The sequence below is a fragment of the Synchiropus splendidus genome, chromosome 19, assembly GCF_027744825.2.
Source record: "Synchiropus splendidus isolate RoL2022-P1 chromosome 19, RoL_Sspl_1.0, whole genome shotgun sequence".
In the NCBI taxonomy this organism is placed as follows: Eukaryota; Metazoa; Chordata; class Actinopteri; order Syngnathiformes; family Callionymidae; genus Synchiropus; species Synchiropus splendidus.
This window is the reverse complement of record NC_071352.1, coordinates 13,620,459-13,640,924: the sequence shown is the minus strand read 5'-3', so window position 1 is coordinate 13,640,924 and position 20,466 is coordinate 13,620,459. Positions and strand designations below refer to the sequence as shown.

Below are 20,466 nucleotides of genomic sequence, written 5' to 3'. Positions count from 1 at the left end.
CCAAGAAGATTCTTGTCTAACCAACATACTTCTCTGAAAGGGGTGTTTTCCACGATACTGATAATCACTAGAATAGATAAACTTAAACACACACATGCACACAGATGTTTGTGTTTCAGATGTTTGTGGGGACAAACACACACACTCTCATGTCTCTCGCCCGCTCTCCCTCTCTTTATGGGTTGGACTTTTGCTGTTGAACTTGAGACAGACAGACAGCTTATAAACTCTGAGCAGTCTGGTCCCTGTCTGCTCTGGTCGCCCAAATTGGCCTGGGAAAGTTTTGGGATGTTCCAACCACTATACATTGACTACTAAAGGACAGAATGTCTTTGAATATATTGAATGCATGTCCAAGTTTGCAGCATAGAGTTTGCAACACAGAGCATCAATGAGTTCTTTTCCATCTGCTGAGAATTTTCAAAAAGAAAACTCCCAGTTATTGTTATTATTATTATTATTATCATTTTTAAATCCATCTTGTCTTTCAGTTTACTGAAGTGCTGTTTGAGGTCCTTCGTGAAGCAAAACGTCTTATTGTATCAAATTTAATTCACCGACTTCATAATTGATAACAATAACAAGCATGCACGATGAGGCATTATACAGTTTGTGAGACAAGGTGAACGTGTCTAACCTTCACATTAGTAGTTTGTAACTCACTTCTACCATCTTTGCAAAAATTGAATGAGTTACGAAACAACATTTCGGCTGTTGTTTCTGCCTATAACTGAATTTCATCAGTCAAATGTTACGTCAAACTACAGCATCAACGCTGTGGTCTGAGAACAAGACCCTCCCCTCGATGACTGTGTTGAGAAACCATTAACATTGCGAACAGAGACCTGGTGACAAGCACCTGAAAAGAATCCAAACCTTGCTGGAAATGAATCCAACAAGAATATATAATTATTTATATAAATAAATCCTCCAATTCAGACAGATGACTATGTCACTTTTTAAAACTAATGTTTGAATTATAATATACAAGTATCGAATGATGCTGCTTTTTTAAAACTTGCAATTATTTACGCTTATCAGGTTTTTATGGATGGTTTGCCACATTGAATCCATTTATGGACCTCCCTTTAAACCACTTACAGCTCTGATATGTGAATACTTCTGATAGTCAGTGACATGTCTCCTGATGGCATCTTGCTCCACTAGCGGGTCTTCTCCTTGAGCTCAGCAGTGCATAGCACGTTGAGAGCTGCATTGCTCTCTTTTGCCATCTAGCGCTCGTTATGTTTATTTGCGCCTTGAAAATCAATCAGAAATGGGCTTTAAACCGTGAATAATGAGTAAAATTCACAAATACACTCCTAAAAAGATCTATCATAAAAGTATAATTTCTGCCTGAGACAGAGAAAAGTACATCATTTCAAGAAAATGTCATTCAAAACAACATACCAAAGTATTAAAAGTGTTTGTTTGATGATCTGTTGGAGTCATGGGGTACCATGAGGAACCCAGACATATGGCCATATAGGCATTTGTCTACATCTTAGGGAACAGACTGCTCTCGTTCTGGCTCCAGTACAATGCATTTGCATCTTTAAATTGGACCAAGGTCAGTAAAAAAAATGAGAGAGATTCTGGCAAGTTTATAGAAGTCACAACAAAATGGCTTTCCTCTCTATCTTCTCTTCCTTCTCACTGTGATGTCATTTCTTCCCCTTGGTTCCTGTTTTATGGATCCACTGAGCACAGGCGGGCAGCAAGCGTACGTGTTTGGATGCTCATTGTCTGTCAGAGGCAGTAAAAGCCCAACCGGTGTAATACACAACCACAGAAAGAGCTGAGGCTGCAGTCTGATGTGTCCTGGGGGATGAAAAAACATCATGATGAAGAGACATGTCGTCGACCATTGTCAGCTGTCTGTTTGTCATTACTCCCTTTTCCTTCATGGTGCCTACGCAAACCTCTGCATTTATATGTGTGCATCCTGAGACACACTAGACGAGGTAACACGAGTGTTTTATTACCTTTGAGCATACAGGGTTTTGATGTATATTTGTATATACATAATAAGAGTAATGAAATTTGAAAACTGACGTGGACATTATAAGACATTATGTACTGTATAAAGACAGGAGAAGCAGCTTCATTCTGCCCCAACACAATCTTCAAATGGCAAAGTGATATCGTCCTATCTTCCATCGTAGTATCACTTGTTCCCTTGTCCTTGGCACGGCTGTCGATGTGATCAGACCCAGGAGCAATGTGTGCTGGCTGACTGAAGGCTGGGAGACAAGGTTAACTTAAAAATTTAATAAACAACGATGAAGTTATACGCAGACGAACAGATACGATGAACCAAGGATGCCGACACCAGAACACGGACCGGGAAATACACACAAGGGCTGAGAGTGGAGTCTTGGGAGAGTTTACCATAGGCACGCGAAGTAACCATCTGGTGACACGAGCTGGCACCGAGGTGTTGATATCCATGAAGACTTGATTAGCCGATGAATGCTAGCCGTGTCGCTTGGAAAGCTGGGGAAAAACAAAGAAACGGAAATGAGACACAACCGGGAATCACAAAAATAAAAGCATGAAGAACGCCACATAACAGTCCCATTTGACATATTTCTTGAACATTTCATCCAAATCTGTGCAAAACTTGTTTTGAACACAGACAACAAAAAAAAGAAGAAGACAACCACCGCCGAAAACATGACCCTTTTGGCTGAGGTAACTAGAATTGAAGGTCTACAATCATTATTACTATTATTTTCAACCTTCATTGAGCCGCGGAGTCTATTAGCATCTACTTCAGTTCAAAATATGCTTTATTCTTTTGTGGAGCGTATTCATTAGAAAGCTGCAACCGTGAGTGACGGGGTGGTATATATATATATATATATATATATATATATATATATATATATATATATATACAGTATATGATACTTGCATACTTGACAGAATCACAAAACATCTGGCAATGCATTTTGTTTGCAGGTGAAGCTTCACTAGATAGTGATTCCACTGCAGCAGCCGACCGGTCTCTCTGGAACTAATAAAACAATGTGTTTGTGGTACTGAGTGTGTGCCAGTGTTTGCTGCTCTCAACAGGCAGATCACTGAAGGTACCTTCAAGTAAAAACGCCCTTGACCTTCAGATGTCAAGGTCACTCGTAAGAAATCCAGATGTGTCACTATAAATACGTTTTAATTCTCTTAATGTGCTCACTGGCCTGATTTAATGAAAAATGCTTCAATTCCCCTGCTGGCCCTTTATTGGAAGTGACTGGTCCTCCTGTGTGTGTCTGTCTGTGTGTGCGCGTGTGTGTGTGTGTGCGCGCGCGCCTGCCCGCATGTGCACATGTACACAGACCGACAGTGTGTGCGGGTGAGAGAGGGAATAGTTACACATTCAGGACCCCTTTTTGAGCAGTAAAACTTTATGACAAACTGGGGCCCAGTTGTCATGGTTTCAGGTTATATGAGCTCGATCTTATTTGGCAGCTTCTGTTTATAATTAGTGAAGGTGATGTGCACTCACATTCACACACGCACGCACGCACACACACACACACACGTCTCCCCATCTTAGTGAGTACGGTCATTCACATACATTGATATAACCCTATCCTCAGCATCTCCCCTAAAGGTCCCCACAAAGACATCAGGTCCCCACAAGGATAGTGTCTTGTCAGGAATTGGTCCCCCATGAGGCAGTATAAACAGATACACACACGCATACAAATGCATGTTTGTTTTTCTATCCTTGTGGGGACATTGTGTTGTTTCTCATTGCCGTAACCCTTTCCCCAGCCTCTCACCCTTAACTTAACCATCCAAAACACATGGCTCACCTTAACCAAACTTAAACCTCATTATGATCACCCCGTTATTTTGAAGGCACAATGTCAAACTGTCCTCACAAGGGTAGTGTTTTGTCAAGAATTCGTGGCCACAAAGTAGGATAAACAAAGTACACACACACACACAAACAGTTGTATCTCAATCCTCATGAGGACATCTCATTGCCATAATGCGTTCAACAGCCTCTCACCCTTAACCTAACCATCTAAAACAAATGGCTCGCCTTAAACAGGGTGTTTCTTTTGTTTTAAGTTTATTTGAAGTTTTAACCCTCTAAATGTGGCTTGAAGAAGTGAGGACCGGCCAAACTGTCCTCACTCTTTTGGCTACAATCTCACACTGGTGCAAGGACACCCAGACTCACAGACTCACACACGCATGCAGGCTGAGATATTTATACAATACAAATTTAAATTTACTCTATCGGCAATTTTTTTTCTTCATCTAGCTGTAAATGTTTGCCAAAATCGCCCGTCAAATCCACTTTTAATGTCGTTTACTGATGGGACCGACCAGCATCAGCGGTCTAAGGCGACATCTGCTGGTAGGTTTTTGCATTGCAAGAAGCTCGACTCTTTTAATTTAATTTCAATGGCATTTAATCTTAAATTCTGTCGCATCCAATGTGAATTTAACAGCGGCAACGTGTAAACATAAACAAGCGTAAACTTACATACATTGGATGACTATAGTTTATAAAATAGTTTTTAAAAACGACGTGAATCTTAAAGGTGAAAGAGCACTCTGATACAATAGTAACATATAAGATGTAGAATCTGGAATTGGATGTTCGGTTAATCATTTCAGTTTGCTTTTACTTAGAAAAAAATTACGAACACGTCACTTACCTTCCTGTGTGACGGCAGGAATTAACGCATAACAGCTCCCTCTTGTGGAACCATGCCAGAACAGCAGCTCACTCAGTGAGCGATGGACTCGCAGCCTCCTCACTGTGAGGAGCGGCCAGGAAAAAAGTAGCCAGATGCACTTGACTCATGGACCACTGGTGGTACTGCAAGAGACAACATTCAAAAAGAGTTCAGCGAACATTGAACTGCCATGGTGATACATTTCTTTTTTCAAATACTTAAGTGAATATTCAACTGCATGTGATGTGCATGCATCAAAACACATGCTTGCAGTTGAAATTATATTAAATTAAATTATAATAAAAAAAAGGAAACGTGAAGCACAGAATGGCTCGCTAAAATCTGTTTAAATATATTGTTATATAAACCTAAAGAACGTCAGCCAAGGTCGGCCCCCCACATTTTACCACACCTGGCCCCTTTTGTTTGGACACCCCTGCTGTAACGTGTAACGTGATGCTACTGCCATCTGCTGTCCGTCTGAGCTCATTGCTCTCTGAACACGACGTGAAATACATAGCTTAACTATGCGCACGAAGATAGGTAAGAATAATATAATAAAAATCAGAGTGTGTCTGTAAATACTGTGTCATATTGGTGATAGTATGAACTGCAAACTTTCTCATTATTTTTTTTATGACTCTTAGCTGCAGTTTACCCTCTGATCCCATTCATCATTTGGTTATTAATGGAAGGTTATATTTAAGCGTTTTAATTGCACACGAATTTCCCCACGAGGTCTGACAATGGGGCTCTTATTAAGACCACATGGATGAGCTTCTGCTGCTGCTCCAGCTGCTGTCCCTTTGTTCGCGAGGTGCGGAAGTGTCATAAACTCAGCAATCCTGACTTATCTCTCAGTGGAAGTCACACATGTGACCAGAACTAGACAAAGCACAATGTTTTTGAAGCAGAGAAACAGGAGAAGCACAAGAGAGAAAAGCTCAATGACCGGCTTTAGGGTTTGTCTTTAGGTATTCGTCCCACAACACTTTGTTATTGAACAAGCCTCAAACTGTTTTTAAACACTCATTCGGAGGAAATGGAACCAGCAGGTAGACACATCCTTGTTGCCCCTCATTGTCCAACAGATACACAAAAGCAAGTTTTTGCCTTGTTTGGCTTCCTGTCAGCCTCATTCCTTTTTGATGGTCAACTGTGTCTCTCAGGCAATCTGCTCAACAGATATGTCGGACCTTTTTTTTTTTTTCACGCCCACCCCCACCACACAAAAGCCCTTCCTGTATTTGCAGCTGCCACATCACTAGCCTCGGCCGCAAATGATGGAAGATATTTTGCACAGCGAAACAGCATCCAGAGTTGATCAACAACAGCCGTGCAGTCCCTTCACTGCTGCCTATAGTCCGATATTTCAGGGTGATGACAGCAATAAGTATGTGGCCACCAAAGCCTCTAAATCCTTCTAAGGACATTTCTGATTCAGAAAGCAGAAGTTCCACTGGTTCCACCAATGTCACTTAGTTACACTCCTGCCTTTGCATGTCTGCAGGCTACGGTAATGTTTGAGTGTCCCACCTGCAACCCCGATTTCGTTATCTTATCTGATCTCAGTGGGTAAAATTCAATTTCTCACTCAGGGGTTTAATGGTTTATTTGAATTGAAAACTGTGTTCAAGGTTTGTACTGAGCAATCTCATCCAGGAAAGACTTTGATCTTTACTTGTGAAGCAGAAGAGCGATGTACTTTGCCATGGCTTGTATGAGTCTATATGTAATGCTCTTGAGGAAGGGCTGAACGATTCCACCTCTTCTGGGAGCAAATCTGAGGGTCAATGTCTTGCATCCACGAACTCTTCTCTGACAGGTAGCGTTCGGTTATTGCAGTTTCACCACAATGAACAGATCTGTCCTGCTTTGTTTTCATCCTCCGGAGCATGTGGAATAGCTCAGTAAAACTGAGACAGAATACATATGCATAAAGAGGCAGCAGGACCAGTGAAGATGAGGTAGGGAAACAGAGAAATTCAAGTGTTTGGGCTCAGTCAGAGTAATGGAGAGGAATTAAAAGAGTGCAGACAGTGTGGAACAGGCTGAGACGCCAGCCATGATCTGTGATAGATGAGTTGAATCTAGAGCAGGAGTCCTCACACCGGTCCTTAAGGGGCCTGGGTGATGCAGGTCTCAAACACACACAGTTTAACCAATGAGGTGAGGTTCCAGTAGAACCAGGTGCAAGTCATATAATTTACTAAAACCAGAGGTTTGTTCAACCAAAAACATCTAGCAGCCCTCTAGGAGGCGCTCGCAGTCCAACCATGGGCCTCGGCCCTATGGTTAAGAATCACTGTTAGAGTGAAGTAAACACTCATACACTTATACTAGCGCTCTAAATAAAAGCAATAAAACTGAAGTACTCTTACGGAGTGCTTCTCCACCTCCACTAGTGAGGACTCATTTCATTAAATCCAGGTTTTACAACATTTCTATTTAATTCCATGACTTCGAGTTGAAGTAAAGAACAGTGCTTTAGAGTTTTTCTTTTTAATAGACACATATAGAGCGCCACAGCCAAAGCAATCCTGGATGAAAACTCAGGGTGCCTCTGCTGCGCTGAACTGTACCCCAGGATGTTATTTGATGGAATCTTTGTACAATAGAATACACAACAATGCCAAGCTTATACTTTCAAAGGTACTCTAGAAACATCAATCATTCAACATCAGGAATCGAAAGCCAGGATCCACATATGCTGAATTGGTGACAACAAACCGCTGTCTTTTAGTTATGAGAAATAAATCTGTGAAAAGATGCAGCCGTCCTCACCGGTCCGTCTCTTCACATGTCTGTCATGTCTGAGTTCCGCCAGCAACATGCGTCAGTCATTGTGATGTTTCTTAGGGGATTCTTCTATAAAAAACATGCCGACCAACCAAAAATGTTCATCTCCACCTCCATGATGTGTTATGTGCTTTCTGTTTGTTTCAATATTCCACTTTGTTTTTCCTGGCAGCTCTCATATAAGCTTTGGCGGTGCACCACCATAGTTTACATGGAAACTATTCCTCTTCAATACGTTCCAGAACACAGCCTCAAGTGGCTAATGTCGGAGCTAATCTGTTTTGCTGGCTGAATCTATACTATAGTGTGATAAACACAAGAAAATGTTTGTTAGCATCTCAAAAAAAGTTCCCCACATTTGATAATACAATCAAGACCAGCCGTAAACACAAAGAATGACTTACAAGTCCGGGACAAACACTGTTTTTTGCTACAATATATTTACTGTGGAAGAAACGCGAGGAAAAAAAAACATGACTAGAGTGATTATTAGCATCACAGCTATATCTATATCTAGCATACGTACTACACTTTACACAGGATGTAAATGCATCTCCTATATTGCTTCTTGTCCGGGATCTTGCTCTGTCGGTTTCACGCTTTCTCTTCTTGGACTCCGCTGTAAATTGTCACGGTGGGGGGGGAGTTGGGGCTGTGACGCCACTCTTAGACCACGGCTTGCCCACGGAAAGAGAACTGCAAATGCTGACGGGATTTTTGACTGTTCACTGAAACCTGTCATCTCAGGAAATATGAAAGTAATGTATTTATGTTTAAATGTTACGCATTGTTGCTTTAACTATTTGTTTCACTGCACTGCACACTGGGACAAAGGCAGCAGTTGTGACGTTTTCAAGACATTGCCTCGGTCCCACCAAGCCCTACTGTTTTATAATATTTATTGCTGGGACTTGCGGGAGTCAAAAACACAGATTGCGCTTCACAAGCAGTCTCTCGTCACACCACAATTTATTGTCACGTGAACATTAGTCAATTGCACTGCAACTGTTGGATCTATACAGGACAGTAGGTTACAGTTTTAGCTGCATGGATAAAATAACTATGGCCACCTAGTAGTGACCCATCTCAGGCTAGGTTTGGAACAGTCCAAGCTTCATCACATGTTTCATAGAGAATTATTAGTGACATGCTTTCTTTGATGTGAAATATGAACCAATGACAACAACAAAGGTAAGCATACGCTATTATGATGCAATATTTTCTGTGAAGACATGACAGAGTTGGAGGTTAGAGTTAACGGAGGTTTTTTTGTTGACTCCACCCAGAAATAGTATTAGGGGAAGTCATACGGAATTCTTCTCTTCAGTCGTTGTTGCCTCTTCTTCACTGTGTATTTTCTTATCATGCCATTTGATCAGGTTTGTGCTACCAACCTCTTATCTTGATTTGATTTCCAAACACAGAAAATACTCGATGAATCATTATCCATGTGATGTCCATTATGAACTCCCCTCTCTGTGTCCCGTGTCAGCCATCCAAATTGACGGAATGTTTAATCGCACATTAACAGTGTGCAGGCACACTGGAGTGTCTGGCTGGAAGCTGGTGCCACAGCAGTGGCGATGATGGATATTCGTGTTGACTTGACAGTGAGAATCACGCTGTTCAGCAGGATCAGGTGAACACCCAAGTGTTGGAGGGCACTGCTGGTGAATATCTTTAAATGAAAGGTGGAATGCAAACTGGAAGCCTCTGACAGAGCACCTGTTCAAGTTTGCTTCATTCTCATTTGGTTGCAATATGGTTTTTGCAGTGACTACGTTGTTCCTCTTACAGGTCTTAGAAGTTGTCGTCCTGTCTCAGAGTTTGCTGCGACGTATTAATACCCAGACATTACTCACGCTTTTCATTTCTGTAGAGAATGGCTTCATTTTCCCTCTGAAAAGAGTAAAGTTCTTCGACAGTTTACATGTATTTGCACACCACCAATGATTTAACGGTCTCTCAAAATGATGTTGGAGCCCTGTGGAACTCAACACCATATTGTGAATATTTTGGAAATATTTACATCATGAAGTGTACTAAATCCGCACCCATCGAAAAGCCATTCATTTTGTGGGAGCTGGAATCTCATTCTCCCCAGCCACACACACTCTGCTGTGATTGGTCAGGAGAAAAGCTTCAGCCCGCCACTGCTGATAGCTGCAGTCAGGAACACCACCCACGTGAAAACGCGTGAGAAAAAAACACTACATACAAGAAGGAAGGCTGGTGATGTTACTATAGCAGTTCAGGATTGCTGAGGGACATTTAGCAAAGTTACAGTCGTGAGCGAGGAAGAAGCAGTGCTGACGTTCTCTGCATGACTGAAGGCTGTGTTTGGACATCATTCCAGAGCTATGAATAGTTTTAGGAAAAACCAAATAACAGAAGATTCTTTGATTCTGGAGACGTTATTGGTGCCTCTGAAAACATACAATAATTCATTTCCATTTACAGCATCATTCATTTAATAAAAGGTCAAAATTATCCAATATTCCTCTTGTAAAATATATCAAAGCTATTGGTCACTTGAAACAAACAGAGAACAAGAGAACATCTAGCACTTCTTTTCAGTTGCAATTTTTTAAATGGTGATATCAAGTGTGTGTGTGTGTGTACTTGAACATGGAAACAAACTGTCAATAACGCAGTTTCTATTATAGGCTTAATACCAAATCATTTACTCTGTAAGTAACATGTAATCAATTCTCCTTGCATCTTTTGCCTTGTTTATCACATTCCAGTCGTTTATTTATTTATGCTAGTTTGACTGAAAATATGAAGAAAACAATTGCCAAAATAAGTGGTTGTCATCAATGTTTTAAAGGACATCATGTTTTTGTCTCTGGGCCTGTTAGCAAAGGAAAAACATGGAGGACAGGAATAATATAAAATACTTTCAAATACATTTCCAGGAAATGCAGATATTGGTGCAAGGAAAAAAAATTTTCTTTGGTGTTTCGGATATGAGTCTCGATTCAGCAGACTGACTGACTGACCACATTATGACTATGATTACTCCCTTTTTACTGGGTTGTGTGGGTAAGTTGTGGAACGCTGCAGCCTTTTGCTGTCCCGTTTAACTTTCGCTACCAATTGTATCGATTTTACTCGAGAAGCTAAAAAGACCAGTGAAGTAGCAACGTTTAAAAGGTACGTGATACCATTTTAAGATTCTTGTTTTCACTTGTTTGGAGAAATGATCTAGATTTGAACTGCTATAGAACGGGCCTAGATCAAAGTCTTTTTCGAAAATCCACATTGTCTTTTAATGTTTTCGTTGGGTCCAAATTACGTAGATCCATATGTAAAAAGTGCATAAATCTCGAGCGTCTTCGTTGAACGCATCTCCCTATTACTCCGCACCAGATCTCACTCGCACAACTGGGCGCTGCCGAACCGGTTCAAGGTTCGAGGACCAAAGTCTAGTGTGGAGAGACTTTTGATCCCTTCACACACACACACACACGCACACTGATGGTGGTGAAAAAAAACAGCTGTGTTTCCCATTGACGAATTAAAATATATATTTAAAAAAAAAACAAACTTCTGCGTGTTTGAGAGGTGATATTCATCACGCACATCCTGGAAGCAAATCTACATGTAACACAAAATGATTTCAATATGGTAGTAATTCAGCGGCGAACCTCTTTCTTTTCATGTATAAGTATTTTCTTTTCATTGTTTGGAATCCAGATACGCGCTTATACCCAATAAGCGATTATTAAAACACAATCATTATACCTAATACTGATCGCGGGATGTATAAATGATATGGATTCAAATGCTTCAGCGTGAATCGCAACGCTTTATAACCTGCGACGCAGGCTGTAATAGTTCGAGTCACTTGAATAGGAATTTTCATTTCATCCGTGCCATATATTCATCGTCAACCACTGTATTTTAATTAAATTAGTGTTTAACTAAGCCTGTTTTATATTTTATTTAATTTCATTTTATTTCATTATATATATAATTCATGATTTCATTATTTTGATTGTCCACCTTACTGAAAAACACACATTTCGTTTCATCTAAAGGTCATTTTTATATTTTATCAACTGTCTTTTTCCAGTTTCTAATAAAATAATCGCGGTCAGAACTACAGATATTAATATGTGGTCGATAACTTTCTTAGAGAATTCAGAAGATGAAGAGTTTCGACATCAGCACATTCTTTTAAGTTGGCAAATAATTCTGTCCGGTTGCCGCTGCTCAGTCAAATGTTGCTGAGTGTGCACCGGCTGAAGGCCCATCAGCCGACTCACCAACTCACATTAAAACCGAGGAAGGAATCTCACATACTGTCTCTCGTTATATCCAAAGATCGAGAGGACGTCGAGGATGGCTGGGGTTTTGAGTTAAGAGTCCGGGGCAAAAAGAGGGCTCGGGGTCGAAAGTGAGTCGGCTCTGAAGTGAAAGCAGCTGCGCCGTGTTTCCCAGCAGCGGCAGAACCAGAGGCTGCTCGCAAACTTCTGTCCTCATAAATAACCACGTAACCATCCGGAGGTTCGCATAATAACGCCGCGGCTGGATTTACGGTGCGCGGACTCCATTTTTTTGTGACAATTATCAAGAAAAGGAAAGGCTCTAATGTCCTGCGCAACTTTGATAGAGGTCAGCGGGGAGTCAAACGTCTGGACTTCCAAGCGATCACGTCTGCCGCCGGTCTTCGCACTCCTCATTAAAAAGCGGAATGACGGATCTGGTCAAAGACAAGAGCCGTGGCCTCTTGGTCCGCACAGGAATTGAAGAGCCGCGCGTCCAAAGATCCAGCTGGAAAACAGTGACCCATTTATTCGACCTTAAGGGCGCAAAAGTCTCCCACTCTGCAGGAAGTTTTGCTCCTGGAATCCTGGACCTGTTCGTCAGCGCCCGGTTCTGCGTCAGATCAGATGAGGAGTAACAGGGAGATGCCTCCCGTTCCATCCATAGCGGCACATTGGCCGTATATCAGCCCAATAAAACCCAGCAGCCGCCCTGATCCCGGATTTTATTATGGTTTTTAACTCCCTCCTCCCCTCCAAAAGCGGTAAATGTAGTTTACTCTGTAAAGACAAGAGTCATAACCAACAAGGGCCTTTTAATGGCACTCGTTAACGGAAATGACCGTCAATTTGGCTGGTAAACTCGCGGGAGGCGCGACATATCAGCGCAACTTTAGGAAACAGAAGAGCGTCGAGACGTTTGACGCAGAGATGGAGTTTCATTCAGTGTGTGCATTTCAATGGATTTTTTTTATTTTTTATTATAATTTACCGCCTTTGGATTTTATCCGCTATATTCTTCAGTGTGTGTGTATGTGTGTGTGTGGGCGTGCGCGCGTCTTCAGCTGACTAGATGGAGTTTTTTCCGCGTGCAGCTAGAATGTCTTCAAAGGAGCGTAAATCAGGCGAGCCTCCAGCCCCCGAACACGCGCGCGCATCAACACGCACTCAGACAAAGCTGCTGCACTTTGTTTCGCCTATGAGTGGTGGTATGGTGGAACGGGCTTGGGGGGGCGCAGTCAGGGGAGTGGAAGGGGAGTCGGCAGAGGACAGAATAGAAGGAGCAGGAGTCCCGTTATGTCCCTCGTCTCGTTCGTCGTGCAGTAAACTGGCGCTGTTTTTCAGATAATGTCCAAGAATGTCCATTTCTGGGACTCTCAGCAACTACTATGTGGACTCCATCATCAACCACGAGAGCGATGACCTCTCCACTGCTCGATTTGCGGCGGACCAGTACTCCGGTTCGAGTCCCGGTGCTGCCGCTGGTGGACGCCAGCCCGGCGGCTCCTCACACGCGGACCATCCGCACTCAGACTCGTATCCGTCATGCAGCTTCCAGCCGAAGCCATCTGTCTTCTGCTCGTCTTGGAGTCCGTTCAGCCATCATCACGGCGCTGGTGGAATCCAAGCCGTCTACCATCCGTACATCCCTCCCCAGCACGTCCCTGCCACGGACTCTCGGTACCTCCGCTCGTGGTTGGACTGCGCGCCCCGCGGCGCAGAGCCGGTCCCGGGTCAGACTGGCCAGGTCAAACTGGAGCCGCAACTCGCTCACCTCGGTGCGGAGATACAGCACAAACTCGGCGGGCAGCACCACCGGGACACGTCCGCGTACATCCTGGAGTCCCGATCCATGGCGGCGCCGCTGAGCCTCCATCCTGCCGTCGTCGCCGGAGCAGGGTTCGAGGAGAGTAAGGACATTTGTGAGGGCAGCGAGGACAAAGACTCTCTGGATCAAAGTAAGTTATTACAACAGGAAATGGCTCAGTACAAACAGGAGATTGTAAAGTGGTTTAATGCCGCAATAAACTGACGAACAAAGAGCTGATTCGAAACAGCCAACCGCTGCGTATTCCACTGGCTCTTCTGTGAACAATGCGCTTTATTTCATCCAGTTTCTCCTCTTATTCAGCCCAGAGACGAATTACGTACAACCCGAGGTCAGAATAATTCCAAACGTGTTTAAGAACGTTTGAAAACCAAAGAAAGTGTTACCACCGACCAGGTGTTTAAGACGCAAGAACATGAATATTTGTCCAGAAACGAGGAACTAACATTGACCATGGATTATTGCGCTCGCATTTCGTGAATTTTTGGTGAATTGATGGTGAATTTTTAAATGGATTTAATCGGCGGGTGACAGAATACAGCGCCTATAAAACTGTGTAGGTCGGACGCGAATTCATTTGCTGTGCGTAAATACATCTGTACGTCTGTCTAATTTATGTTTACTAGCTGAAGTACTTATGCATGTTTAAAAAAAAAAAGAAGAGAAAGGCGAGTGTGTATGCTCACGATATTCGCATAACACAGATGACCTCACCACTGCGTCATTAATTTCATAGTTATTTTGTTGGTAGCAGAACATAGCAAACCCCAAGGACCGTTGTGGAAAATTCTTTAGCTCGGGCCAACTTTTGTCTATCATCTCTACTGAGAGCAGCAGAAAAAAATTCTCAACCCATTAATGATGCTGCGACCCTGGTAATAATAATAATAATAATAATAATAATAATAATAATAATAATAATAATAATAACTGTTTTCTTTTATTTCATCTTGCACAGTTATATAGTTTACATTGAATATATTTTATTCATCGTGGAGCACATACAGTGTTTCATTTGTCTGGAGACCAGCTGCTTTGGCCTTTTTTAGTGGCAGAAAAACAACTGATAGGCAAATATCACAATGTGACCCATGAAGTCATATCCAATGTGAGTGTGTCGTGGCTGGCTATAATGAGAAATGTGGGGCCAACCAGCCAGTCTGAGTTATTGGAGTCAGAACTGGAAAAGGGGAGGTCCTAGTTGGACTAGATGGTGCTAATGTAGTCACTGCGTTGTGTCTAGAGGTTTCCATGGCGAGAGAAGCTTGTTTTGTTGACGCTAGGAAAGTGGCTAGAGGTGCCAGCAAGAGTTAAATGGACAGGGTCTTCAGTTCAACATTCTGAAGACTTGGTGGAGTAAATGTAGACGTGAAATGCGGCCACAGATCACCAACACAATAATCTTGGTTTGAGGTTGAATGACTGAGTTTAAGGGACTCTTAAGGGTTTTTTTTTGTTTTGTGGCTAGCAAATCTTGAGCACTCTAAAAGCAAACTCAGTGAATAAAGCATATGTTTTTTACACTATATATAAGCAATTATTATTTCATCTGGCGAGAAAACCAATTGTAGTGCAAGTTGTTTACTTTAGCAGTAATTTATTCATTCATTTTATTTTGAACAGTAGAGATGGAAATGACTTCCAATCTGTCATCCAAGAAGAACCGATGCCATCTCAACCATCAGCCCTATTGATATTTTGTTGCTGTTGTTTTTTGTTAAATAACTGCTTGAATGGTCACTGATAGCATGAGGAAGACAAAGATAGAAAGATTAAAAATCTGAAATTATGTAAATTATAGATAAGGAACTACAAGAGATTATGGTTCTAATCTTTTGACACGCAAGATTTCCCCCTGAAGTGAACATGTGAAAGTTGAAAACTCTCCACCATCTTTAAGTTGGCAAATAGAAAAAAAGTTATAGATGTTTTCTGTCTTGAATTTTCTATTTTAAAATATATTTCCTTGCAAGTTTTCAATCAATGGTATTGGGTCATTTACACCAGTATCGCTCACTGGTATTCACAGTTTGTATAATATTGGCCCCATTTGACACCTCACACAATGCACTTGAACACGCCATTGTTTGGAGTTGTGAAGCAGCTGGAATAAAGAATGATATTTTGGAATATTAATGTGAACAGTTTAACCTAGATATACCTCCCATATATGCTTGAGTAACATCAAGTGTTACAATAAGATACAGATTTTTTTCCCCCAGTAAAGCGTCTTTGTTTCAAGGGGTGCAGTGATACAAAAATCCACATTATCAATCACTATCCACCAGCACTGAAAGCTCACCTTTCCTGACGCTCTCAATTGATTCCACATCTAGATTCTTGTTATGCTGATGGCACTGGGCACCCATCCAGAATAAACTACAAGATTACACTTCAGTCTTTGTGCTGCTGTAGACGCTGGCGGGTAGAGCGGGAAAGTTATTACCCTGGAAGTTTATTAAGTTATAACACGGGGTGAACAAGCCCATTAATTGGCGTGCGGTGGTTGAGGGCTGGATGAGTCAGAGTGTGAGGCAGGACGAGGGGTGGGGATAAAATACAACATGGGAAAATGTAATAACGTGCCTTCAGGATATATGATGGGTCAATTTCTGGTACTATTAGGTGGAATTGCAAGTAGCGGGGAGCAGGGTGGGGTACGGTGTGTAATTTGTCTTGGAGCTGTTCCCATGCATTCATCATGGCGGACACACTTCAGTTCCTCACCCTGTACAGCCATCGGCTACAGCAGGCAGCTTTACAGGAACATCAATCTTCTTCTACATCTGATCGCCAATGTCAGGTCCAAGACAGACCTGAGCACACAACAACAGCAGAGAACTTTCAGCACAAGCGCCGCTGCCGGTGCTCCTCCTTTCAGTCTGTCATCACCCCTATAGTCCTGCTCATGATCTACGCTGTCCACCTCAACTTACTGCCCTCTGTATCAACCCCCGTCACCGGGCCGCCGCTTCGTCATTCTGGTCAGACGCACCGCCACACTGCAGCTCAGTCGGTAATGGATGGTCGAGGCGGTGATTATACACTCCGAGAATGCAAAGCAGCCACTTTAGAGAGTGACAGAAACCCCGTACACTTCCACCTTACATTCCATCATCTCCTGAAGCCCTGGCAGACATTATTTTTCTCTGAGGTAAAATCAATCCTTTACATGAAAGTCATGTTGAAGGAAATTGATTTCGCGGGGTATTAAGGACGCATTTGCAGATGGCGGCTGCTAACTAACTCTGCTGCTCAAGCACCACTTCCCATTGACCACTGAAAGACGTCTCCTCTCTCCCATCCTCATCAGAAAGCCCTTTTGATGAAGCGACTTTCAGAATCTCTTGCTGAAAATAGTTCGCTGGACTCAACCACATCACTTTGCTCATTAAAAAAGATAAATGTATTCCTCAATAGTCATGTGAACGTACCCAAACATGTTGTGGTTTGCAAGCGAAAACACTGCAGATCGCTACATTGCCAATACATTGGGAAGAGATGACGTCTTTTCTTTTATTCAAGCCTTCTTCAGTCTTGCAAGAGTTAGCAGATGGAGATAGGAGGAAGTAGTGCATGGTTTGTATGTGAAAATGAGTCCTGAGAGACATGAGAGTTTTAGATGTTAGTTGCTACTGAGACTCTGATTCTGTGTTTGTTCCATTACAGTGAAACTCTAAATAAGGGTCAGCAGTACAAGATACATCATGCATCTCTGCCTGATATATTTCTGTGTGTTTACGTTTAAAAGCTGTAGGTATTGCAGTCACTTTCAGAAGACATTTGAGAACTTTCAAGCCAAAAGGTTACTGCACGGCAGCAAAATTTATGCTACATAGTTCCGACAATGGTGGGCTCATCACACTTGTTCTAAATGTATGGATGTACTCCAAAAGGAGCTGAGACACTCCTGGTCCAACATCACTCCTGTGGCCACAGAATGGCTTGTACAGTCTCGGACTGTGAGTAAACCACCACTTTACTTACAATATAAACACGCCATGTTTATATCCCAATTTGTAAATGGCTGTCTATACTACAATAATGACAAGGATAAGGATCAGGGTTGGACCAGGATGGTGAAGGACCCAAGTGGTCAGTGCAACACAGTAGATGAGATTCTATGTTCAGAGAAGTCAGAGATCCTTTCAGAACCCAACTGAAAATGTTGCAGGACTGAATAGGAAAAGGCTGCCATCAACCCTCTCGCTGCAGCAAATCCACAACCTGTTTGTTTGACTGACAAGGAGATAAGGACCTGCTGCTGTTTGGGTTCCCAAGTGCCGTGTCGTCCTTCATTGGTTCAAACTCTGTTCCAGAGGCACCTCTTTATTGCAGCTCAACCCTGTTGACAGAGTTGTGAGAGCCTAGTGGCACAGACACCACTTTGTTTCATTTAGGAGAGAACAATATCTCATTTTGTGTTTATATCTGCTGCCAGTGATGATGGATTTTATATTTCTCTGCCGCTGAATGGCTCAGCCCTGGAGGGAATAAATACTCATCATAAAACAAGTTTTGAAATATTGCAAAGATGATGCCAGATGATACAGAAACAACGTGTTTAAATACTTGTTAAATAAATGTTGCAGCACGATCACGTCCTCTTTTCTCCATCAGTGATGAAGTTTGAGTTGCAATATTTGATTTACATATTCTGTGTTCCAATAAACCCTCTGTATCAATGACTGTTTAGATATTTATGCTTGTGTTTTGTCGTTCCTTCCTTCTTGTGTGTGGGAAAAAAAATGCATGCAAGAGGAAGACAATGATTTTTACACTTTGGGTCATTGGAAGTTTATTAAAGAACTATACTATTTTACCTGTTATTGTCATTGTGTCTTAAATGACAACTTTCTGTGACTTATGTCTTTCAAATCCACCGTTATCAATGTTATATCTGAATACATTTCCATTTGTTTTCACATTTATTATTATTATAACTTAAGTCAAGCACATTCTTCTAGTCTTTCTACTTTTTAAAAAATGAGTCCGTATAACTTCTCCATCCCGCTCCTCCAGGTGATCCCTCCGCCAACTGGCTTCACGCTCGATCCTCGCGGAAGAAGCGCTGCCCGTACTCCAAGTACCAGACCCTGGAACTGGAGAAGGAATTCCTCTTCAACATGTACCTGACGCGGGACCGGCGGCACGAGGTGGCCCGGGCTCTCAACCTGACGGAGCGCCAGGTTAAAATCTGGTTCCAGAACCGGAGGATGAAGATGAAGAAACAAAGCAAGGACCAGTCTAAGGACTAGCAGAGCAGAGGAAACACTCGATTATCTGCTGTCTTGATTGTTTTAAGACTTCTCCACGTGACCTAACACGTGGACGCTCAATGACACACACACATACGCGCGCACACAGTACTAGGTGACAGCACAGAGGTGACGGTAAACACCACCCGGCAGCTGCGCATCCCACCCGAGTCAAGACCCACGCCGCGTGATTTCCCTGCTCTTCTTCAGCCCTCGGACTATTCACTTGCCTTGCCGTTTACATCGAAAATAAACTGATCCAGATGTTTTTTTCCCCCCCACTATATTTTCACCACTGTTATGTTAATTTGTAATTACACATGTCCTCACCGCTATGCACTTGTATGAACTGTTTGATATATATATATGAATTTAATTCAATGGGACAATTTTAATTCTATATTTCAACATCTGACATCTGAAAACGCAAGGTCCGATTGTTGTAAATGGTTTGAAATGAAATCCTCTTTTGGATAGCAAGGTTCGACGCACGGACTCCTGAAGGCGCAGGTCATTGTCGTTTGAATAAGGTCACGCATTCGCGCTGACGCACAAGCAGCAAGTGTCGACTTCACTCGAAATTAAACCTCGACTGTGTGTGTCACTCTTAACTGATGAATCTGCTCTATTTTTCTAAAGCGTAATCTGCTATGCAAAACTGCTGTCTCCTGGTCAGGAGGGTCCGGTGATACCGCTGCGCACGCAGCTGCACAATATCCATTCCGTCGTTTAGATGTTCCGCAGTACTCGCTGTCGTCTTTACCGTCACATTGTGCGCGTTCTTCTACATGTTATGGAGCGCTTTATCACTCTAGTGGATTGAAAGATACTTGAAGTAACTGGAACAACTTTATCGACGGATCGTAAACACACCAGCTCGCGCGTGTGTGCGCGCGCGGGGGTATGTTTATGCTGCTTTGAGGGGACCGCACGACTTCGTGTGGACATTTGAGCCTCAAACTCAAATGATAATATTATAATAACTATAATAACCGAGTCATTAAAATTAGGTTTAAGTTTGGTTCACAGTAATGGTTAAGGTTGGCCATTTGTTTTGGATGGTTAGGTTTAGGGTGAGAGGCTGGGGAAAGGGTTATGGCAATGAGAAACCTCACAATATCTCACAATATAGGATTGCATTGCAAATAAGTGTGCGTGTGTGTGTCATACCATGGAAGAATTCATACTTTAAAAGCCGGCATAGACGCACAACGGACAAACTAAGCACCAAATCGTTTGTTTTTGTACTTGATCAGATCAGAAATGCGACAGTTTTCCACCCTCAAATCGAGAGTGAAGTTGTTTACATTGTTTGCGCATGCGCTGAGTTATTTTCAGGAACTCGTTTTGTGTTATATTTTAGAGTGGAATGAGTACAGAAAAAAAATAATGACGGGAAAAAATAGCAGTCAGATAGAAATGTTTCTAATTTATTGTACATAGTAGTAAGTACTATTAAAATACGTCCAGTATTTTTTCCATTTCATTTTTCCCCGCGATTGACGCAGTTCTCTTCTCAGTTCCTAACCGTGTTTGCTGACCATGTATTTATTGTTACCATTTTAATTCCAAACAGTTGGTGTAATTGTGTATTCTCTATTTTGTTGTAA

General features: G+C 42.2%; 1 protein-coding gene and 1 long non-coding RNA gene across 2 annotated transcripts; one reads left to right on the top strand and one right to left on the bottom strand.

Moving 5' to 3' along the window:
• Positions 1-1,829: 1,829 nt before the first annotated feature.
• Positions 1,830-13,713, bottom strand: LOC128751433 (uncharacterized). The gene is made up of 3 exons (XR_008413248.1): positions 13,545-13,713; positions 4,680-4,843; positions 1,830-2,496 (listed from the first exon to the last, which is right to left on the bottom strand). It is a non-coding gene; the product is annotated as an uncharacterized LOC128751433 (long non-coding RNA).
• On the top strand, positions 13,026-20,236 carry hoxb9a (homeobox B9a). Its single transcript, XM_053852421.1, has 2 exons — positions 13,026-13,728; positions 18,621-20,236. Exons 1-2 carry the CDS (start codon positions 13,128-13,130, stop codon positions 18,854-18,856), a joined length of 837 nt encoding a protein of 278 aa, XP_053708396.1. The 5' UTR covers positions 13,026-13,127; the 3' UTR covers positions 18,857-20,236.
• The last annotated feature ends 230 nt before the right edge of the window (positions 20,237-20,466 follow it).